We start from the raw sequence: 25,440 nt of genomic DNA on the forward strand, positions 1-25,440 counted from the left end.
CAAAACCATCGACCATCGATAGCACACCATCAATGTTTTCTAACCATCGATGGTAGATGGCCAACTTTACCCGGGCCTAGTGACCCTAATTATAACAATGAATCTGTGCAAAAACAGATATTGTCAAAACCATAGTAGAGCATGGGATTTGTTGCTGTCCCCAGTATGCTGTATCCACAGCAGCCTCAGGGGCCTATTTTCTAAGCAGTGTTAGGAGACAGAGTGAAAAGTTATAAGAAAGCGATAAGGTGCCAGCCAATCAGCTCACAACTGTCATCTCACAGGCTGTGTTTGAAAAATGACAGTTGGGAGCTGATTGGCTGGCACCTTATCACTTTCTTATCACTTGTCACTCTGGACCTCATTCAGAGTCGGTCGTTGCGGCCGCACGGTCGTACACCACCGATGTTCGCTAAACTGCGCATGCGTAAAATTCGCAATGCGCGTGCGCAAACTAGCTATTACGATCAGAAATTGCTCTCTCCTTCAACTTGGCCAGGTCGTTAGTTTGAGTGACAGGATAAGGCATTTGTGGGTGGTAACAGGGGAAGGTGCTTGTGAACGGGGGAGTGGAGATCCGAACGCAGGCGTGCCTGACTATGCAAACGGCGTTTTATGGGAGTGCATAATTAACTAAGTAGTGTCATGGCACATGTGACATGGGAGGTTTTTACACTGACTTGATCGTAGTGCTTAAGAGAGGGTATGGTCAACCTTAAGGTCTACGACCAGCTCCGATGGTTCCTGATGGTCTCGATTAATCCTTATATGCTCGGAGATGACGTGTAATGGGAACGAGAAGGGGGCGTTTTTTTAGTCTTACGGCCGCATCCTCCCCTCACTCGTCCAGCTAACGATCTTAACGACGCAACTTGCGAGCGCTTCATTTGCATATCCGGCCCCTTTTACCTTACGACCGTGCGGCCGCAACGACCGACTCTGAATGAGGTCCTCTGTCTCCTAACACTGCTTAGTGAATAGACCCCTCAGTGTCTTATGTGCTTGTCACATGTATCACAATCAGTCTCCCAGCTTTTACTTACAGTAACCCTGCTCACAGTTCCAATCTATTACTTGTACCCCTTCACAATATCATCCTGCATTCAAGCAAACGTTAAATAGTGAAAGGTCTCAGAAAGGGTTGTTTGGCAATGACAATTTACCTTGAGATTCCGAAATGTCCTTTGATCTGAGTCATAAATACCATTCGAGAGAGTCCGGTGACCCTTGTATTGAAGCTGCAGGATTTTTCTTATTGAATGTCATCAGCAATTTAATCATTCCAGCCCAACGCCAGTCCCATTAGTGCACTGCGGAGTGTTTGCACAACGAGATGGGAGTTGCATTTACATAGAAAAAAAACCTTATACTCGTCTGCGTTAACTTTTCCATTATGAAAATTGAACATATCCGCTTTTATGAAAACATACTGCAGTGGCTAAATTGGGTGTAGCTGTGAATATCGTGAAATATTCCTCATGTTTGTTTGTTTGTTTTTTCTCCCTGTATTTTTGATGTTTTCAAAAATAAACGCAGCACTTTAACTGTCAGTGCTAAATGCAACATGGGTAATTTGCCTATGGTGTATCATTGATTGTAACAATGCATTTATTTACTCAATGAATAAACAACTAGATGTCAGCTTGAAATAAATACATAAATAAATAATAGTAATACTTATATGCTGTTAGTTATAAAAAAAAAACTGCGCACCCTGAAATGAATAAAAATCCCCATGGATAGAAAGTGTGCCACTTAGAGAATATTTGCATATATAAACTTCCCTATGAAATACTTGTTATATTTTGATTTAATGCAGCAACAAACACCAACTGCCTGCAATGGATGCCCATAACCTAAAATACATTATTCAGTGGTGGTAAGTGAGTAAGTATGTTTCCTTAAAACATCTTTAAGAGCCCATTCCAAAAGAGATGCATTATCCTGATTCACTACGGATCGCAATATTGCGTACGCACGCAGTTCAACTGCGATAGCATGCTAATCCATAGCGATCTCAATGCAAACTCAGCACCACATAAGGACGCCCACTTTACCTTGCACACATCCGTAATACTTAGCAGAATAGCGAAACCATCGGTACAATCGAGCACCATCGCAGCCTCACGCACACTTGCACAAGCCCAGACCTTACTCAGAAATTGCTAACAACCACGCCCCTATGAGACCTTACACTGTGTAGGGCATCGCAGGCGCAGTGGCTAGTTTATGTACGCCCCTGCAATGGAGTGCATAAATTACCACCAAGTCGAGCATTTTTAGTTGTAAGAGGATATGACACTGATTGTGTATGACACTGCATCACCTGTACTTGCATGGGTTCAGTTATGGAGCATTCGCAGTGTGAAAACACTCAATGCCATACTACTCTAATTTATAAGGCTTTATACCGTAGTGCTCCTCTACCCTGTAAGACTATATGCCATACTACTCTACCCTGTAAGACTATATGCCTTACTACTCTACCCTGTGAGGCTATAGGCCGTACTACTCTACCCTGTGAGGCTACAGGTCGTACTACTCTACCCTGTGAGGCTACAGGTCGCACTACTCTACCCTGTAAGGCTATAGGCAGTACTACTCTATCCTGTAAGGCTATAGGCCGTACTACTCTACCCTGTGAGGCTATAGGCCGTACTATTCTACCCTGTGAGGCTATAGGCCGTACTACTCTACCCTGTGAGGCTACAGGTCGTACTACTCTACCCTGTAAGGCTATAGGCAGTACTACTCTATCCTGTAAGGCTATAGGCCGTACTACTCTACCCTGTAAAGCTATAGGCCGTACTACTCTACCCTGTAAGGCTATAGGCCGTACTACTCTACCCTGTGAGGCTATAGGCCGTACTACTCTACCCTGTGAGGCTACAGGTCGTACTACTCTACCCTGTGAGGCTATAGGCAGTACTACTGTATCCTGTAAGGCTATAGGCCGTACTACTCTACCCTGTAAGGCTATAGGCCGTACTACTCTACCCTGTAAGGCTATAGGTCATACTACTCTACCCTGTAAGGCTATAGGCAGTACTACTCTATCCTGTAAGGCTATAGGCCATACTACTCTATCCTGTAAGGCTATAGGCCATACTACTCTACCCTGTAAGGCTATAGGCCGTACTACTCTACCCTGCAAGGCTATAGGCCGTACTACTCTACCCTGCAAGGCTATAGGCCGTACTACTCTACCCTGTAAGGCTATAGGCCGTACTACTCTACCCTGTAAGGCTATAGGCCGTACTACTCTACCCTGTAAGGCTATAGGCCGTACTACTCTACCCTGTAAGGCTATAGGCCGTACTACTCTACCCTGTAAGGCTATAGGCCATACTACTCTACCCTGTAAGGCTATAGGCAGTACAACTCTACCCTGTAAGGGCAAAGGCCGTACAACTCTACCGTGTAAGGCTACGGGCCATACTACTCTACCCTGTAAGGCTATAGGCAGTACTACTCTATCCTGTAAGGCTATAGGCCGTACTACTCTACCCTGTGAGGCTATAGGCCGTACTACTCTACCCTGTGAGGCTATAGGCCGTACTACTCTACCCTGTAAAGCTATAGGCCGTACTACTCTACCCTGTAAGGCTATAGGTCGTACTACTCTACCCTGTAAGGCTATAGGCAGTACTACTCTATCCTGTAAGGCTATAGGCCGTACTACTCTATCCTGTAAGGCTATAGGCCATACTACTCTACCCTGTAAGGCTATAGGCCGTACTACTCTACCCTGTAAGGCTATAGGCCGTACAACTCTACCCTGTAAGGCTATAGGCCGTACTATTCTACCCTGTAAGGCTATAGGCCGTACTACTCTACCCTGCAAGGCTATAGGCCGTACTACTCTACCCTGTAAGGCTATAGGCTGTACTACTCTACCCTGTAAGGCTATAGGCCGTACTACTCTACCCTGTAAGGCTATAGGCCGTACTACTCTACCCTGTAAGGCTATAGGCCGTACTACTCTACCCTGTAAGGCTATAGGCCGTACTACTCTACCCTGTAAGGCTATAGGCAGTACAACTCTACCCTGTAAGGGCAAAGGCCGTACAACTCTACCGTGTAAGGCTACGGGCCATACTACTCTACCCTGTAAGGCTATAGGCCATACTACTCTACCCTGTAAGGCTATAGGCCCTACTACTCTACCCTGTAAGGCTTTAGGCCCTACTACTCTACCTTGTAAGGCTATAGGCCCTAGTACTCTACCCTGTAAGGCTATTGGCCCTACTACTCTACCCTGTAAGGCTATAGGCCCTACTACTCTACCCTGTAAGGCTATAGGCCCTACTACTCTACCCTGTAAGGCTATAGGCCGTACTACTCTATCCTGTAAGGTTATAGGCCGTACTACTCTATCCTGTAAGGTTATAGGCCGTACTACTCTACCCTGTAAGGCTATAGGCCGTACTACTCTACCCTGTAAGGCTATAGGCCGTACTACTCTACCCTGTAAGGCTATAGGCCGTACTCTTCTACCCTGTAAGGCTATTGGCTGTACTACTCTACCCTGTAAGGCTATAGGCCGTACTACTCTATCCTGTAAGGTTATAAGCCGTACTACTCTACTCTATAAGGCTATATGCTGCACTACTCTAGGCTATATACCGTACTACTCTACAAGGCTACAGTATATGCTATACAGCTCTACTCTATAAAGCTATATGTAATCTCTACTTGTAAAAGCCTTGCATTTGCACATATTAATGACCTGTCTGTCAGAGTATGAGTATACCAGATGAGTGGATTCAGTACCCAAGCTATGCTTAGGAAATTTAAAATTACTCAATTAAATTAAAAGTCTCACCTGCATAAATTAATGTCACTACTAAAATGTGGAGTGACAGAGGTTCCAGCCGTGAGTGCTGCAAATCACCCCATGTGAACATGATTAATGTCCAGAACTTTTTAAATTAAAAAGAGACAGGCAGATGTATAGTTTAAATGTGGACTAAAAGGCCCGTGTAATTATTCCTGGGAATGTATCCGAGAGGTAATCAAGATCTGTAGAATTCAGATGTTGAAAGAAAACGCATTTATTAACTTTAACGTCTGTAGAATCACACAGCCATTCTGTAAATGTGGAAATATAACTGAGTATAATGTAACGCAGGCAGCTCCTGAAGGCACAAGTGACGGTTATTCAAATACTGTATATTGTGGTACAACACAATGCCGGAATCTGAGTTTTGAAACAATTAAACAACCCAAAAATGTTCGTTCCTTAGACTGACCCAAAACTTAAAATCTAGTGACATTTACTATTTTAATTTTATATTCTGAATATTATTTTCACCATGTCCTTTTTGTATCAATGTTCTGTACGGCGTTGATGAACTTTTTGACACCCAATAAATAAAAAAATAATAATAGTAATAATAATAATAGTTTATCACTCCTGCTTACCACAATAAAACAGGCAGACTAGGGGACGGGCAGTGAGTATGTTTACGCACATTTAGGTTACTGTAATGTGTTTAACACCCTGATATTAATGCCTATGTATGCGAACACTTACTGTACATACTGTAGAGCGTACATTCTTTTTAGAAATTAGGTTATAGGACAATTAAGTAACACTTTGCATTGGATTTATACTCTTTAAACTTCTTTCGTATTAATTTGTGGACAGGATTCAGCATTAATTTTTAACCTTTACCCCCTTTTTGCAGTGAAAGCCCATGGCTGGATTAGATGTTTGAATTTTTGTGCTCTTTGGCTGAACAAATAGGAGGTAGGGCTGACCTTGGGGAAAAAAACCTGATGATTCACAACCATCGATGTTTCCGATCCAACAGTGATGGTTTTGCTATTAGAATCCGGGACTGTGATGGTCGCCACAATCACATGCTCCTTTTCGATGTGTGTTCTCTCAATGTATGGTGGCCCAGTGGTAGTGTTCCTTTGCACATGCGTAAATCCAGCTCTGCATTCTGCACAAAACTGTACCATTGATGGTTTAAACCATTGAATGGTTTAGAAACAATGGTCACATACCATCGATAAGTGAAAATGCTTCAACAATCCGATCACTCTCTTCTGATGGCCAACCCTAGGAGGTGTGTAGGGTTAATCCTAAGCTAAGCATGCAACCTTGGTAAAAGCTTGGGCGGTGGACACAGCCTGGGGAGCACCATTGCTAGGACCAATAGGAAGCCAGTGAGGTTGGGGAGGAGGAAGCTGTGCATGCAGAGGGGGGATGGAACGTAAGAGGGGGAGGCAAGAGTGAATATACCTGAATTAAGGCCACTTACAATAGCATGGCTGGTCCCAATGGAGGGCCAGTTACATGGAAGCATATCAATGTCTGGGCCGCGGCCACCATTGGCCAAGAGTGACCCTGTTGAGCCTGAGTTAAAAAAAAAGGTTCAAAGAATGCAGAAAACTTCTGCATAACTTCTTGAGGTCTACAGCCAGTCCACCTCTAGTCTTGATCCAATAGGAATTACTGTTTTAGATCTGTGGGCCTGATTTAGAGCCGCTCGCAAAAAGCGAGTGCTCGCTCTGAGTCAGGGCGGCCGCTTTTTTTTAAACAAAACGGCCTCCTGGCTGCTCGCATAGCTGTGGGTGACCACCCACAGCTTTTGCGAGCGGCCAGGTGATGGTCGCGATGCGATGGTGTGGTAGGGTCTCGTTCCCGCAAGCCCCAGTGAGCTTCCGGCTCTGATAGAGCCGGAAACTCACCACTGACATCACTCGTGATGTCAGTGGGGCCGTCTCTTCGGGAACGCCTACGTTTGGCCAGCCACCCCCCCCCCCGACCCGCCTACCAAACGGGGCAAGCTGTCAATCAGCATCGCCAGCCACCCCTTTTGGATGCGAGCGCCGGAGCGACTGATTTCTCGCTCGCTCCGGGGCTGGCGTGCGCACTGCCCAGCCATCAACCCGCTTGCGAGCGCAAAACGCTTGCGAGAGGGTCTGAATCAGGCCCTGTGACCCTTAATAAATAAGGTTAACAGGTTAACTTGTACAGTACAACACCTCCTCCTGCTGTCATTCACAGTACATCACTTACAGTAATTCTGTTAGACAAGTAACAATGATCTTGTTCATTTGCTTCAGATACTTCCACTGTTTTAGCTGTTTACATAGCAGTCAGCCTTGTAAATCTGAAGGCAAATGAAATCTGACAGTATGATGTGCGCAATCAGCAACCAGGGCCGTATCGCTCATTTGGAATGCGTCCACAATCTACGTCTTTGTTTTTTTGCTGCGATTATTGTCAGTGCTGGGGGCTGACCCAAGAAAACAGCTGTTTTACTGCCAGCTCTAAATGATTATCTTTCCTGTGATGAAAATGACTGAGGATCTAGAAGGCTGATGGCAATCATGTGTAACAAACGCAGAGCCGTGTAACTCATCCCTTATACTGTACTCTGCAATGAGATGCACAGAAACAATGGCATTGGAAACTTGGACAACAAAATACATTACATTCACAAATACAGCCTTTTATTGCATGAGCTAAAATTCCTAAGGTGTTTCGCTATCATCTTTAATTAAGTATTTCTTCATTTTCCCAAGGCTGCTGGAGAAACTTCTAGCCATTTAAATAAAGTGTGGAAAAAGGTTTGTACATTGATGTGATATCAGAGACCTTACCCCCCCACACCCTCCCCCACGGCTGTGTTTTTAGCCTTTAGTAGCTTTGGTACCTGTCTACATCATCGATAATTGCAGTTTATCGACAAGATCATCATTATGAGCTTAATGAATTTGTTTAAATAGACATATTTTTTAGAACATAAGAAAGTAATTCTCATCTAAACAATAAAACATTTAATTGTCACAAAATATGAGCTCAAATACCTGTATTTCCCTCTAGCATCATATTTTACTGTAGAGCTATTAAGATAAAACATTGTGTTGGATATAACTGTAATTATGACTGCTCCGTGGTTTCTGCAGTCTAGTTACCTGGGGCACAATACAATTATTTTTTTTTTGTGTGTTCATTAGATCTTATGCTCCATTGGCTCTGTTCTGCTAAATCACCCCAAGGCGTGTTTAAATCAGATTTAACTTGTTCCATTTTATATCATCATTCTTTGCAGAATGGTTTTATTTGTACGAGGCAATGTTCAGTCTCGTTTCATGGTCCGCTTTGGTCTACTAAGGGATGGACCGGACATGTCCCTCGGTCATTCCTGTCCATATGGTTCATGCCGTTGGCTAGAGTTCAAAAGAGATGACACCGTATAAATAACTGATATCCTTCTTTGAGGCTATTTTGTTTCACGTAGTGACATTGTTGTCTCCTGGCAACAGATGAGACCGTACAAGGTTACTACATTAATATTCTGCGGCTTAGTACGACAACCTGGGTCAATTAAACTGCAATTATTTGAAAACAAATGTTGTTGTCAAACTTTACCCCTGTTAGTTTGGTGTTACGTTGTCGTAGTCACTATTGTAGTAGTGTTAAGTCTGCTCGCTCTCTGTAGCTTGCTGTACAATACACACATTGTTGATTGTTACAGTACCTTACTGTTCTTGTCAATTGTCATATATTTACACCTTTCATTATATTGTTCTGGTGAAATATTGTTGATCAATGTTACTGTGTATATATGCATTATGTTATTTTATGTGTTTCGGGGCTGTGTTTGATTGTGGGAAATTATATATCGGAAGCAAAGCCTAGCAGACACAATAGGACAAGAAAGGCAGCAGAAACTTTGCATTTATCTGTTCACATGAAGCAAATGATGATGTCTAATTCATGTGTGCATGTGCGAGAATGTTTTTAAACATGTTGCATTACATGACATAACACAGATGTGCTATGGGTATATATTATATTTGCCTTACCAGTGCATAATGTACCTAGTTCTCTTACTACTTTCTTTAATGTACACTTTGCAGGAAATAAGAATAAATGTTATTGTGATTTTAATTAATGACATGGTAAAATCTCTGCTAATGTTCTTTTAACCCTTAAGCCAGTATTCAATTTGAGCTGAGCCGCGATACTTTTTCGCCTCCTGGACTTTTCGCCTACATTGCAGGCGGAAAAGTATCGCGCACGTGCCCACTTATCCCCGTATTCAATATGGAAGTATGTGCGCATGCGTGAGACCCGCTACGACCGACAGCGCCGGTCGTAGCGGGTCTCGATCCAAAGGGGGCGAGCTGTCGATGTTGATTGACAGCTCGCCCCGTTTGGAAGGCGGGCCGGGGGGGGGGTGGCAGCCCAAACGGAGGCGTTCCCATGGGAGGGCCTACCGTTTGGGGGCGGCCCCACTGACATCACTAGTGATCTCCGGGGCTTATGACAAGAGAGACCCTACACTAGGGTCTCGTCGTAAGCCCCGATGGCCGCGGTCTTGACCATCGCGACCATCACCTTAGGCGGTCGTAAGGCTTACCACCGCAAAGGAGGACGTCTTGAAAATTCAAGACGTCCTTCCCTCATTCAGACCGACCGCACGCTCTGTGCGACCGGCTCTGAATGAGGTCCTTGGTCTTTTTAAACGGGCTCAATAGCTGCTAAATAGCGTTTTTGTATAAGTGGTGCAGAATAGTATTCTGGAGGTTTTTTTTGCAGAAAATAACTTATCCCAGCATATTTGGGGTACTTGAAAAGAAAACAGGGGTCAGCATATTTTAAAGTTGCTAAAGTGAAGTTAAAAAATCGTGAAAAATCAACCTGCCTCAAGCCCCTGCAATGAAAAAAACACCTGGGGCATACTTGGGGACCCCCCCAGAGTCAAGTTTGCTAGTTTTTAAGTTTGTCCCCCAACATTTTTTTTTTCGCCCCCAAATACAAAGTGATGTTTTTCGGGTGTTCTTAAGTGTTTTTTTTTTTTAAATTGATACAGTTTACCTTTGGGGGACTGTATGAAGGCTGCAAGGCTGTTCCCGCAATGTTGCACCCCAAAACCCCAAATCTGCACTTTTTTCCGCCTGCTATTCATAGGCGAAAAGTCTTCCAAATTGAATGTGGAGTAAAATCAAAACAGGTAAAAATTATGTCATCGGCAAAAAGTTTCCGCCAAAAACACGCGAAAACGGCTTTTCACCTCAAATTGAGTATGGGCCTTAGCACACAATCGGGTTATAATGGTCGGTTTTCTATCATGTGTTTTCTATAATCAGTACAGAAATGGTAAGGTAACGCCTGATTGGCTCCTCTGGGTAATAGCGCGTTTGTGCCGAGTAGCTAACGCGTTTCTTTAGAATGCGCGGCATTCAGGGTCGGCCACCGCTTCTTTTGGAGGCCAGGGGCCAGCGTGAACCCAGCCAAACTGTAGCGCTCTGTGAGAGACTACTGCAAATTTCTACAGTGGCAGCTATTGTGTCTCTAATAACAAAGAGAAGTCCCCATAAGGCTACAGATGTGTCCGCATACATCTTACTTCCATGTGCGATAAACAGTACTTCTAGTCGCCCGATAGCATGGCGACCTTTTATGCAACTTTTATCTGTGGAATGCGGCGAATTTCTGCCATGGGTGAATGGGCGACCACCTGTCAGCGGGTACACTTAGGGCCTGAGTGGCTGCAATTCCGCATGCCTATAGCAATCCTACACAGCACGACTGCTCACATGGTATGCAGACTGTCTAATCAGGCATCGAAATCCCTACGCCTGTCATTTTACCTACATCGGGAGCCTGACGCCTGGCATACCGATCGAAGGAAAGCCAGGCGCGGATAGCCGCGGGAGGGGGAGGGCTAGGTTAGGGGCGTCCGGTGGTATTTCATACCAATCCCGCTCACACAGTGGTGTCAAATCAATATACAGGTTGTCTCCCATATCCAAGTTGCTTGGGACCAGGGGTATTTAGGATATCGGAATATTCCGTATTATGGAATATTTGCATACCACAATGAGATATATTGGGAATGGGACCCAAAACTAAACACAGAAAGCATTTATGTGTTATATACACCTTATACACACAGCCTGCAGGTCATTATATACACCTTATACACACAGCCTGCAGGTCATTATATACAGCTTAAACACACAGCCTGCAGGTCATTTTATACACCTTATACACACAGCCTGCAGCTCATTATACACACATTATACACACAGCCTGCAGGTCATTATATACTACCTTATACACACAGCCTGCAGGTCATTATATACACCTTATACACACAGCCTGCAGGTCATAATATACACCTTATACACACAGCCTGCAGGTCATGATATACACCTTATACACACAGCCTGCAGGTCATTATATACACCTTATACACACAGCCTGCAGCTCATTATATACACCTTATACACACAGCCTGCAGGTCATTCTATACACCTTATACACACAGCCTGCAGATCATTCTATACACCTTATACACACAGCCTGCAGGTCATTATATACACCTTATACACACAGCCTGCAGGTCATTATATACACCTTATACACACAGCCTGCAGCTCATTATATACATCTTATACACACAGCCTGCAGCTCATTATATACACCTTATACACACAGCCTGCAGGTCATTATATACACCTTATACACACAGCCTGCAGGTCATTATATACACCTTATACACACAGCCTGCAGGTCATTATATACACCTTATACACACAGCCTGCAGGTCATAATATACACCTTATACACACAGCCTGCAGGTCATTATATACACCTTATACACACAGCCTGCAGCTCATTCTATACACCTTATACACACAGCCTGCAGCTCATTATATACACCTTATACACACAGCCTGCAGGTCATTATATACTACCTTATACACACAGCCTGCAGCTCATTATATACACCTTATACACACAGCCTGCAGGTCATTATATACTACCTTATACACACAGCCTGCAGCTCATTATGTACACCTTATACACGCAGCCTGCAGGTCATTATATACACCTTATACACGCAGCCTGCAGCTCATTATATACACCTTATACACGCAGCCTGCAGGTCATTATATACACCTTATACACGCAGCCTGCAGGTCATTATATACACCTTATACACACAGCCTGCAGGTCATTCTATACACCTTATACACGCAGCCTGCAGCTCATTCTATACACCTTATACACGCAGCCTGCAGCTCATTCTATACACCTTATACACACAGCCTGCAGCTCATTCTATACACCTTATACACACAGCCTGCAGGACATTATATACACCTTATACACACAGCCTGCAGCTCATTCTATACACCTTATACACACAGCCTGCAGCTCATTCTATACACCTTATACACACAGCCTGCAGCTCATTCTATACACCTTATACACACAGCCTGCAGCTCATTCTATACACCTTATACACACAGCCTGCAGGTCATTATATACACCTTATACACACAGCCTGCAGCTCATTATATACATCTTATACACCCAGCCTGCAGCTCATTATGTACACCTTATACACACAGCCTGCAGGTCATTCTATACACCTTATACACGCAGCCTGCAGCTCATTCTATACACCTTATACACGCAGCCTGCAGCTCATTCTATACACCTTATACACACAGCCTGCAGCTCATTCTATACACCTTATACACACAGCCTGCAGGACATTATATACACCTTATACACACAGCCTGCAGCTCATTCTATACACCTTATACACACAGCCTGCAGCTCATTCTATACACCTTATACACACAGCCTGCAGCTCATTCTATACACCTTATACACACAGCCTGCAGCTCATTCTATACACCTTATACACACAGCCTGCAGGTCATTATATACACCTTATACACACAGCCTGCAGGTCATTATATACACCTTATACACACAGCCTGCAGGTCATTATATACACCTTATACACACAGCCTGCAGGACATTATATACACCTTATACACACAGCCTGCAGCTCATTCTATACACCTTATACACACAGCCTGCAGCTCATTCTATACACCTTATACACACAGCCTGCAGCTCATTCTATACACCTTATACACACAGCCTGCAGCTCATTCTATACACCTTATACACACAGCCTGCAGGTCATTATATACACCTTATACACACAGCCTGCAGCTCATTATATACATCTTATACACCCAGCCTGCAGCTCATTATATACATCTTATACACACAGCCTGCAGCTCATTATATACACCTTATACACACAGCCTGCAGGTCATTATATACACATTATACACACAGCCTGCAGGTCATTATATACACCTTATACACACAGCCTGCAGGTCATTATATACACCTTATACACAGGGCCTGCAGGTAATTGTATACAATATTTATAATAATTTTGTGCCTTAAACAAAGTTTGTGTGCATTGAACCATCAAAATTCAAAGGTGTCACTATCTCAGTCATACTAAAAAAGAAAAACAGGATTTCGGAATATTTGGATTCCGAGACCCTGTAAAAGGTTTCAATTGAGTTACATGCGATGTAAGATCGCATATTCCAGCGTGAGGTACTGGCAATGTGCAGTGCGTATGCCTGCGCATCAGTAAAATGTACTATCTAGGAGTGATGCAGGGTGCCGTGCCAGCATTCAAATGCCACCACTACAGCACATTGCCAGCATTGGGCCTACATGGCATTTAGTTTAATTGCCTCCACGCTGCCTTTTATTTTAAAGCATTTAAAAAAATAAATCATTTAATTCTTAACTTCAAACCCAAAACAGTCATCCCTAGAATTTAAACCCCATCATCAAAGGCTTTCAAGATGGTGTTATTGTACATTGGTGTTACCATGTCATAACCGCACGTCCTACTGTAACTCCCCCACAAGCTCTCGGCAAAACACAAAACCTTTTTATATTGGACTTTATTCAGTGTGTTATGACCAGAACTTAACATTCCCAGAACAAATGATGGAATTCATTAGGCGGAAAAGGCCTAAATGAATCTGAAAAACCGACATATGTGCCATCATAAAACATGCACATTAATTATTATGATATGTAATATGTCACCTGAAATGAACCAATCCCCCGTCCTCCCCTTCGCTGAGTCTTTCTGCAGATTTAGATATTGCATTGTCTCAGTGCACTTTATTAGATGGTATCCAGACCTTCTGTACTTCTCTATGAATGATCCTGAAACTGGAAATGAATACTTCACAGTCAGTAGGGTTTAATTAACACAAAGCAACACTGCTGTGACCCCTTTCTTTAGCTGTCACCTGCTTATTTATGACCCTGCTTTCAGCAAAGTCTACAAATTGGTGTTGGAAATGGATAAAGGAAGTTTTGCTGACTCGATTGCGAAAGAGGCTAAAAAAATAATAACAAGCGCACAAGATGTGTAATTTACACCTTGAATGTATCATGTCTTGGATTTGATTGGTCCACCTAGAGGCTCTTAACCACTTAACCAGCAATTGTTTTTTCACAAAACCGCTCAGAAATTGACATTGTTTTTATTACTTAAAAAGTATTGCTGATAATATATTTTAATATTGAATTTTAATATATATATATATCTAGGGGGTGTTTTGCACCCCCTATGCCCCTGTGTCCGTAGGCCCCATTATAAAATTACTTCCCACCTCCCACTGACAATAGATCCCCCAGTGGTCATAAATCAGAATAACAGGTCCCCCTACATCCCCAGGAGTAGCAAAATCAGTTCGCTGGTGGCTGGTCCGGTGCTTGGCACTAACAGTTATCAGGGCCGGATTAAGGGGCCCCTGGGCCCCCACACACAGAGGGCTCCCACACAGGATCGGTATGATCCTGCCGAGAACAGGTGCCGGCAGCACCTGTTCCCGGGAGGGCGCTCTGCAGCTGCGGCCATTCTTCTGCATGCAGCAGCACAGTCAGTGCTGCTGCATCAGCTTGGGGCAGGGTGGTAGTGTGGACGGCACATAAGTGCCATCCCCACTACACAGCACAAACACACAGCCGCCGGCGCCGGCAGCTGTGTGTTTGTTTTAGCAGCCGATGAGAGTCAGTCAGACTCTCATCGGCTGCTGCTCCCACTGCCGGAGCCTCCGGCTTCCCGGGAAGACGCCGGACGGAGGAGCAGACGACAGAGCGGGGATTAAGGTAAGTGGAAGTTGTTGTTTTATTGTGTGTGTCTGGGGGGGAGTTCTAGGGGCACTGCAGGGGGTAGTACAAGGGTCACTGCTGGGGGGGTACTACAAGGGGCACTGCTGGGGGGTACTACAAGGGGCACTGCTGGGGTGTACTACTAAGGGCACTGCTGGGGGGTACTACTACTAGGGGCACTGCAGGGGGTACTGCAAGGGGCACTGCTGGGGGGTACTATTACTAGGGGCACTGCACACTGATGGGACCACTACTAGGGGACACAGCATAGAGGGGGATTACAAGGGGTACTCCTGGGGGGACTACTGTTGAGGGGGGACTGCTACTGGGGGCACTGCAGGGGCAGACTGCTACTGGGGGCACGGCTGGGCTGGGCTCGACTCTGTGTGGCTTGAAGGGGCCCCCCCGCAACTTAGTTGCCCTGGGGCCCCCACAAGCCTTAATCCGGCCCTGACAGTTATAACAGTATCTTTATCCCAATTGCACAGGCTCAGTGTCACAGATGACCACACAAATCGCTGAGAGCGCCTCCTGCTTCTAGAAATTAACAATAGATGTAGCGTTATCCTAGCGGACTCATAATCTCTGGGATTCAGTTCATTTACCGGCGTCCAGAATGCCGGACGTCGGAATCCCGCCGCTGGAAGCCCGACTCTGTACTAAAGATAGGCGTCTACATACTGATGCCTTTCTTTAGCCAAACACCGACATCCCGACGCCCGGCATCCCAAACGAAGGTAAGCGGGGACTGTTAGCCGCAATGGGGGAGGGTTAGTTTTAGGCACCCCCGGGAGGATTTACGGTTAGGCACTCCCCGGGAAGGGTTAGGGTTAGGCTAGGTGAAGGGGGAGTTAGGGTTAGGCGCCACTGGGGGGAGGTTAGGGTTAGGCACCCCCCAGGAGGGTTATGTTTAAGGTGCAGAAAGGGGGGTTATGGTTAGGGTTAGGCATCACTGAGGGTAGGTTAGGGTTAGGTACCAACAGGGGAAGTTTAGGATTAGGCACCACTAAGTGAGGGTTATGGGGGGGAGAGGGGAGGGTTAGGGTACATACCAGCCCCAGTCGGGATCCTGACGGTTCGGGCTTCCAGCGCCGGTATTTAGTTCGCCGGCATTTAGTTCGCCGGCAATACATCTGGCGGCATTACATAACGATTCCGTAATCTCTCCAAAGACTGGGTTTGGGGGCATATATGACATAAACTAATAAAGAATACTTTATTTACCAAAGGAGTTTAGTAAAAAAAAAAAATGTTACAAAGAACAATGGTTACACAGTTACATACATGTATCACAATATAGAAATGAAAAGGTACACATACAGGTAACATGCAGAAGTGCTATCTATAACACGCAGATATCTTTCCGGGGAGAACTGAAGGAAAATACTGGATGCAGGTTACAAACCTTCAATGCCGGCATTGATCTCCCAGTCTGTACCCAGAACAGAAGGTTCCAATATCAGCCGAACATCACACCTTGGATGATGTCATCTCAGTCCTGGCTGAATGGTGGGTTAGTTAATTAGCTCTAGGACCCTCCCAGCTAACTGCCAAATACCTTTAAACTTAAAGCCAAATAATCCTTCATAACTTCCCCTGTGGAATCATAACCTAACATATGAGGTGTTCACCTTAATTATCCTTATATTAGCTACCATAAACATAAAAATGTAAACTTTGCTTTGGGTACGGGATCCCGGCGGTCACAATACCAACAGCGGCATCCCAACAGTGAGAATCCTGACCCAACTAGGTAAGTACCCTTTCTCCAAAGCTTCCCCATTACCCTAACCCTCCCCCAACCCCCCCGCAGCCTAACCCTAACCTTCTCCCCCCCCGCAGCTGAACTTTCCCCTAGTGCCTAACCCTAAATTTACCCCTCCCCCTGACCAACATACTTACCGTTGGTTTGCCGGCGTTTGTGATACTGGCTCTATGACTTTGGCTGCTGTTGGGATTCTGGCGCCGGTACTTTGGACTCCAACATCGAGACCGCCGGGATGCTGACTACGTAATTCGCAATACAGTAGGTGCTATATCTCTATATTCCAAAAACACACTCACACATATACTGTGTGTGTGTATGTATATATATATATATGTGTGTGTATGTGTATGTGTATATATATATATATATATAATGTATGTCAAGTTATATTTTTCAGATCCTATTAGAGTACTTCAATGTAACCTGCCGGAAATCACTTCACTATAAAATATGTTTTGTTACACAGTGTTTTCATTCTAAACCGAAACCTAATTTCCTGTCTAATAAAACTTGAAGATAATCACGTAAAGCAAGAGAGACGCACCAGACAAAATAAAAGCTTCAATGTCAGGGTAATTTACACATCACTAATAATAATGTCCCTGTTTTGTTCCAGCAGGATGCAGCAGTAATATTCTAGTACACGCATTAAGCTAGACTAGGAGCACTTACTGATTTCCTATAATGGGAGCAGGATACTCTCCTTCCTAAACACTGAGCCAGCAGCTCTTATACTTTATGCATCAAGTGCTTTTGAAAAAAGAGATACTAGGAAATATAGCAGTGTCCTGTGGCTGTGCTCATTTGTAACCCAAGGTAAAAAGTGCAAACAGGTACTATAAATAGGGAAGTGCAGTCTGGGGAGGCAGAGCCTCCCCTGTCATACTCCTGAGATTTGATTTTAAAATTATTAGAATAATACAAAGAATATATTTCTAACTTATATACATCTGCTTTGTTTATTGTAATCATTTTTATAGTTAACACTCACCAGCTTTGTGGAGGTCCCTGAAACTGCAGGGAGACTAGAGATGAGGCAGCAACAGCTCAGCCTCGCTTCTGTATAGTCAGACACTGCTTGCAGAGCTGGGGGTGGGACCACACCACACCACAAGCAGTAAGCTGCACAGAAAGATAGCTAATAGAGTCATGCCCCTGAGTATGGGGGAGGACGTGCCTTGACCACTAATAGACACCATGGATGTGCCATGTGACCAGAAAGTGCACTGCAGTGTTTAGAGATCGGAGCTCGGTCAGCAGAAGCAAGAGAAGACACAGTGATGCAGGTGGGATAATCAATGGACAATGAAGATTAGTGAGGGGAGAGTTACAGTGAGTAGTGGGTGAGACAGGCTCCCAGCGCTCAGACCCATCTTCATGTGTAGCTCCCTAGCCATTGACCTCACCGCACATCACTGACTATAAACTGTGCCAGAAGAAGTCCTGTTATGAAGCCATTAAATATTGTTGTTATTACTAGGTTTGTAGTGTGCTACTTTGCTAGATTGAAAAAAACCTATAGGCCCCCATACATCAGCAATCTGAAAACCACAATTGAAATTTGGAAGATTTATTGCCCGATTTTAGGATTTTCCAATCTAGCAATCTGCGCCCATACAATACAGATCGTTTACAGTGATTCACAGATCGTTTTCAGCAAACACAGATCTGCCAATCTTGAAAGGCCCATCATTTTACTAGTGATGGTCTGCAAATCTGCTCATCATGTCCATACACTAGCAATCTACAGCCCCAATCCATCTGTGAAATCCAACATGTTGGACAATCTGATTTAACAAATCCAATCACTTTTTGGTTGCAATCTGCTATCTGTGAAGCCCATACATTGCAGATTTTTATACACAATCGATTGTCGAATTGCCACAATCGATTGCTGATGTATGTGAGCCTTAAGATCGGGCAACACGTGCTGTATGTCACCCATAAGGCAACACAATCTGTATTCCACCGATAAGGCTACACATGCTGTATATCACCCATAAGGCAACACATGCTGTATTTCACCCATAAGGCAACACATGCTGTATTTCACCCATAAGGCAACACATGCTGTATTCCACCCATAAGGCAACACATGCTGTATTTCACCCATAAGGCAACACATTCTGTATATCACCCATAAGGTAACACATGCTGTATATCACCCATAAGGCAACACATGCTGTATTTCACCCATAAGGCAAACCATGCTGTATATCACCCATAAGGCAACACAATCTGTATTTCACCCATAAGGCAACACATGCTGTATTTCACCCATAAGGCAACACATGCTGTATATCACCCATAAGGCAACACATGCTGTATTTCACCCATAAGGCAACACATGCTGTATTTCACCCATAAGGCAACACATGCTGTATTTCACCCATAAGGCAACACATGCTGTATTTCACCCATAAGGCAACACATGCTGTATTTCACCCATAAGGCAACACATGCTGTATTTCACCCATAAGGCAACACATGCTGTATTCCGCCCATAAGGCAACACATGCTGTATTCCACCCATAAGGCAACACATGCTGTATGTCACCCGTAAGGCAACACATGCTGTATTTCACCCGTAAGGCTACACATGCTGTATTCCACCCGTAAGGCAACACATGCTGTATTTCACCCGTAAGGCAACACATTCTGTATTTCACCCGTAAGGCAACACATTCTGTATTTCACCCATAAGGCAACACATTCTGTATTTCACCCATAAGGCAACACATGCTGTATTTCACCCATAAGGCAACACATGCTGTATTTCACCCATAAGGCAACACATGCTGTATTTCACCCATAAGGCAAACCATGCTGTATATCACCCATAAGGCAACACATGCTGTATTTCACCCATAAGGCAACACATGCTGTATTTCACCCATAAGGCAACACATTATGTATTTCACCCATAAGGTAACACATTCTGTATTTCACCCATAAGGCAACACATTCTGTATTTCACCCATAAGGCAACACATTCTGTATTTCACCCATAAGGCAACACATGCTGTATTCCACCCATAAGGCAACACATGCTGTATTCCACCCATAAGGCAACACATTCTGTATTTCACCCATAAGGCAACACATGCTGTATTCCACCCATAAGGCAACACATGCTGTATTCCACCCATAAGGCAACACATTCTGTATTTCACCCATAAGGCAACACATGCTGTATTCCACCCATAAGGCAACACATGCTGTATTTCACCCATAAGGCAACACATGCTGTATTTCACCCATAAGGCAACACAAGAACCAATAGCAACTGCACAGTTGCTGCAAACTTCCAGCATTTGTGGCCTTGGCTTCCATATGTATCAGGGTGCTGGAGTCTGAACGCCATACATGTAGAGTTTAGGGTATTTTCCCATGGTCTAAATACATACTGTTGGTGAATAGCTTTCTGTCTTAATTAGTCATAATTTGCGTATGTGGTCATAATAAAAGCTCCACTGGAGCAGAGACTTTAATGTCTGAGTAGAGTTCTCTGGACGGTACAATGCTGTGTAATAACGTTGTTGCTGTATAAATAAATCAAAACAAAATTGAAAATAGGCCGCATACATTTTTGGGCTCCCTTTTAGACCTCGCTGCTGTTCTGCAAATTAGATGAAATATCTATTCAGCCTAAAAGACCTCTCTGGCAGCAGCCTCCTTTGCATCTGTGTGCGGTTGGCAAGGCTCAAGTCTTCAAGCTGTTATTTTTGCAACAGTGAACACTGATTACCTTGTAAACTGGCTTCCTGAACCATCACCAACCGGTTTGTCTGCGGCATTTGGCCCGAATGGGTTTTTTTTTTTTTTTTGCTCTCCGCTATGTGCCAAATGACAACCCATCCAAATCAGTAATTAAAGATATTGGTCTCTTATTGACTGCAAGACATATGTTTTAATTTATTGCAGTTTTTTTTGTCTGTATATACCTCTTGCAGTATAGGAAAGAAAGGAACAATATACAACGTACTGTTATAGAAATGTACACGCAATCAATCATGCCTTTGCTGTGAAATTAAGTAATGGCGGTTCATCATTCAGGCCAGGACACCGCAACGGAACTCTGTACTGCAGAGATGAAAATGAAATTAAAACTCCCTCTTGTTAGGTAGATGGGTTTATAAATGCATGTCTGGGTCCTGCATATTCCAAGCTGATCATTAATTCTTCACAGTCAATTTCTTACAGGACAAATCGTCCTCTTGGCTTTCCTTACTGCTGACAATAGAAGGTGATTTATTTATCAAGCCGCAAAAGTAGGTGGTTACTGGTGTTACATACAGTAATTATATATAACAGCCTTATATAGCATCTGGGTCCGCATAATCGATCAGAGGATGGAAAGCTGTAGCTCTCCAGCAGTAATGAGAATCAAATCGGGCATGCTGGGATTTGCAGTTCAACCACAGCTGGAGAGGTGCAGGTTGTGTATATCTAATTCTGCCATGTTAGGAAGTAAAGGCAGGATTCAGAATAAAAAAAAAATTGGCTTTTCCAACATGGTGTAAAGAGCAGTCATGTGCTGTAAACCAGGGTAAGCAACCAGGATCAGAGATGGTCTAGTACTCAGGCTAATAAGAGCTTATATACAGGGCCGTAGCTAGGGTAGTGCGGCCGGTGCCATCGCACAGGGCACCACAGGTCAGAGGGCACTGTTTGGGCCTGTCAAATTTCTGTTTATTATCATTCTTGCTAGTAGCTTCCTCTTATTTCATCCCCAGCATCTCCTGGCCTCTCCTATAAAAATGAGGGGGCGCCAATGCTCTTTCTGGCACAGGGCACCAAAAAGTCTAGTTACGGCTCTGCTTATACAGGTTGAGTCTCCCATATCCAAATATTCCGAAATACGGAATATTCCGAAATACGGCTGTGTGTATAAGGTGTATATGACACATACATGAATTTCATATATGTACACAAACTTTGTTTGAGCCACCAAATTATTGAAAATATTGCATAAAATTACCTGCAGGATGTGTGTATAAGGTGTATATAATAAATCATAAATGTATTCTGTGTTTAGATGTGGGCCCTTTTCCTAAGACATTTCAATATGGTATGCAATTATTCCAAAATACGGAATATTCCGATATCCAAAATACCCCTGGTCCCAAGCATTTTGGATATGGGAGACTCAACCTGTATATGATTGGGTGGTATGGGATATATCACACGTTCTACTTACACTATCTGAATAAATAAAAATTGCGTGTGTGTGTATGGGTGTGTTTTCATTTGGCTTTATGTAAGACAAAGAAAGGTAATATCTGTATTTTTTGTTGTTTAGATTGGAGTTTGGAATTCAAACATTGGCCTTAATATGACTGACAACTTAAAGGACAAATCCACCAATATCACAGACTCACTCGCCAACCGGACGCTCATAGTCACCACCATTTTGGTAAGAGCCAAGTGTGTTGTTCGTTTACACTCAAGTGCAAGAACGATGTCCTTATATTTTTCCCGGTTATTCTCATCATAATGATCGCTTCTATTGCTGTTTATTTATTTATTTATTTTTTTTGGGGGGGGGGGGTTGCTGAAAAAAAGGAGAACTGTGGGGTCTATCCCCCCCATGTTACTATACAGATATGCCTAGCTATATCCTTGCCGCTGGCGCTGCAAATCCTGCACTGTGTACGCGACCGAGCCTCCATAGGAAAGCATGGTGCGATCACAGTGCACACAATAGCGTCCCGTAGCGTATGCAGGCGCGGGGAAACGCATGGCGAGATGCGTGTGCACGTTTGTGGCGTGATCAGCCACAATGTAACTGGGAGCATCTGTACAATAAACGAATTCCATACCAGAGTAGTCACAAAATAAATATGGATGGACAGCTAACTGAACAGTGCCACCTGCTGGGTATTCAACTGTAATGCTAAATAATAGAGGGTGAGACTGTCAAGCAGTGCAAAGGCGGGAGAAGTGGGGTCCATAGCAACCAGTTAGCTTTGAGGTAGCATTTATCAACTACATTCTAGAAAATGATATGTAGAAGCTGCTCGGTTGCTATGGGGAACTTCTGTACTCTTTACACCACCTTCAGCTGCCGTAAGCTGCGGGGGCCAAACTACGGAATGCTTCTAATTCTGGAGCTTGGTAAATCTGACAGTATTGCATCCCCCATAGAAACCTACGGGGGGCTGCGGCTGCTGTCGGAAATGGAGGGACGGCAGCAGATATCCCCCCATAGTGCATCTTTGGGATACTTAATATTTGCGGATATGGGGAATATGCCACAAATATTTTATGATAAATAGGCCCCTTAGTATTATATCATTTTCCTCCCTTCTCATAGGCTCCTAGCTTCCATTCACTTCCCCGTTAGGTGGGTGGGGGGACGTAATGATGCAGTTTGCTGTGAATATTTTCATTGTTCCCCTTCCCCCCCCCCCCCATTCCCGGGAGTAGAACCACAATGACGCAGGTTGCAGCGCAACCCCCCATTCGCGCTCCTCACCACCCACCTGGACATGGCCCAATCCGAATCTCCCAGAGGTCAGCATGAATAATTAGGGTTAAAAACTTTCGGGAAAACTTGAGTTGTCTCAATACACAAAAGATAGCTGCAAAGTTTGAATTCTTATTTCCAAAATCACTGAAATACCATTTCTTACAATGCTGAAGAGTAAGCAGACATGACAGCTATATAACCATGTAATTAAGGTAAGAACGATGTAAGCAATATGCTCCTCTCAGTAATAACGTTGCTTGATTACTATTGTCGTACTTGAAAGCTTTAACTCACAGGGGAGGAGAGACGCCGAATAAGTTCCTCTGCCGTAAACAAATGAAGGGTCAATAAGCTCAACCTATAGCTTTGTATATCCTTGCAGGCATCTTGGAAAATCCAGTTATCCGTCTAATGAACTAATTATGTTAATATCATTTTGTGCAATGAGAATTATTGATTTGATACAATGCATTACATTAAGAAATAATAAGGACTGACACTTTCCTGAAGGCCAGAGAAAGCCACCAATCAGAGCGCGGCTCTCACACGGTCAGTCTGCCGTGTCCCTGTACAAGCATTGAGCAGTGTCATGGCTGGGGAGATGGGGAGGGGGCTAGGGACAGAGTAAGGATGTATAAGAAGAAAAACTTAAAATTGGTTATCTTGAAAAATAATTCATTTGTATTGAAATGGAAATATATATTTCAGAATTTACAGAACATTTACAGAGCACAAAAGATATTTCATCTTATATGCTGGAGTTTCCCAAACTCCGCCATTATAGTCCAGGTTTTAAGGATATCCTTGTTTGAGTCCAGATGGTTAAATCAAATTGACTGAGTTATTAATTAATACCCCTTTCACAACGCCTTTTCGACCCGGGTTATTGCCAAGTTGACCCAGTTTGCCTCTCGGTGTGAATGGGTCCCCATAAAAAACCCGGGTCCAGTGTCCCAGCAATCCAACCAGGGTAGCTTAAAGGGTTGGACATGGGAAGTACCCAGCTTAAGGGGCAGTGTGAACGGGTAACCTAGGTCATCCGGTACACGTCCCGTTTACAGCATAGGGATCGGCGGCTTCCTTGCGCTTAGAGAAGATCTCCAAGCGCTGGCAGAACAGTTCCACTACACCCGTGTGCAGTGTAAACGGTGCCAACCTGGGAATAACCCAGGTCGGAGCTGCGGTGTAAAAGGGGTCTGACCCTTATTGGAACCATGTTCCAAATCCTGGGTCAGACCCGGGATTTTGGTGTGAAAGTGGTATAAGTCACTGTGCTAAAGCATTTGATATCCTTAAATGGCTAGTATAAGAGCCAGATTTACAGATACATATATGAACCCGAGGGTACATGTGGGCATTATACGGAGGTGCAGCAGTATATAGTGCTGGAAATTGGGTGTGTTTTGATAAGGGACGTGCCGAAAAGGTAGACAGGGGAGGCAGTGCCTCATATTTACAGATAGACTGCGCATGTACTAACCAAAATAACAGGTCTTATTGTTCATCAAGCTCTATATGAAAAAATCATCACATTAAAATATGCAAGATGTTGTTAAACATGGATTATATAATACACCAAAAGAAACAAACATAAAAAATAGAAATAAAGTACACAGTGAGTAATACTGAGCTGTACTGTTCGTTAACATTGATTACATGGACATGTATTATACCCCTTTTCCACCTAAATTCCGGGTCTGACCCGGAGTTGGAACAAAGTTCCTATCCGGATCAGACCTGGAATTTTGCCGGCGCCGACTCGGGATATCCCCGAGTCAGCGCCGCACACACCGCAGTCAGATCTGCATAGACCCGGCTTTTCCGGAGTGAAAGTGGTCGCTTGGAGATGACGTCATCTCCAAGTGCCACTGAAGCCGGACCAATCGGCCGGCTAGCAGCGAACTCCAGGTCATCGTGACCCGGAGTGCGCTGTTCTCACAGCAGGGTTTCACGGGCTATGCCCGTGTTAAACTCTGCTATTTACCTGGGTTGGATTGCCGGGTCACTCGACCCGGCGATCCAACTCTCTCGCCTTTTACACCAGGGAGCTGCCCGGGTTAACCCTTCTAAAACCCGGGTTTTCGCTCCGGTGTAAAAGGGGTATTAGACTGCAGACACTTCATGTCTTAGCTTTTTCATCCCATGTTGTTATGTTGGTACCAGAGGCGTCTTTAGAGAGGAGGGGGCCCGTGTGCATTCCCCGTC

At 44.1% G+C, this 25,440-nt stretch overlaps 1 protein-coding gene across 10 annotated transcripts in view; it reads left to right on the forward strand.

Moving 5' to 3' along the window:
• Positions 1–25,440, forward strand: part of GRIK1 (glutamate ionotropic receptor kainate type subunit 1) — a 547,486-nt gene that overhangs the window by 412,115 nt on the left and 109,931 nt on the right. For 7 of the 10 annotated variants that reach the window (XM_088481658.1, XM_088481656.1, XM_088481659.1 and 4 more), the window contains 2 exons: positions 7,543–7,587; positions 22,066–22,179. In XM_088481658.1, the coding sequence (XP_088337784.1) occupies positions 7,543–7,587; positions 22,066–22,179 (159 nt within the window). The remainder of the gene's footprint in view (positions 1–7,542; positions 7,588–22,065; positions 22,180–25,440) is intronic. The other 3 variants (XM_088481665.1, XM_088481661.1, XM_088481664.1) reach the window with 1 other exon arrangement.

Source organism: Taudactylus pleione, unplaced genomic scaffold, assembly GCF_031769625.1.
Source record: "Taudactylus pleione unplaced genomic scaffold, aTauple2 ptg000276l, whole genome shotgun sequence".
NCBI classification, from domain to species: domain Eukaryota; kingdom Metazoa; phylum Chordata; class Amphibia; order Anura; family Myobatrachidae; genus Taudactylus; species Taudactylus pleione.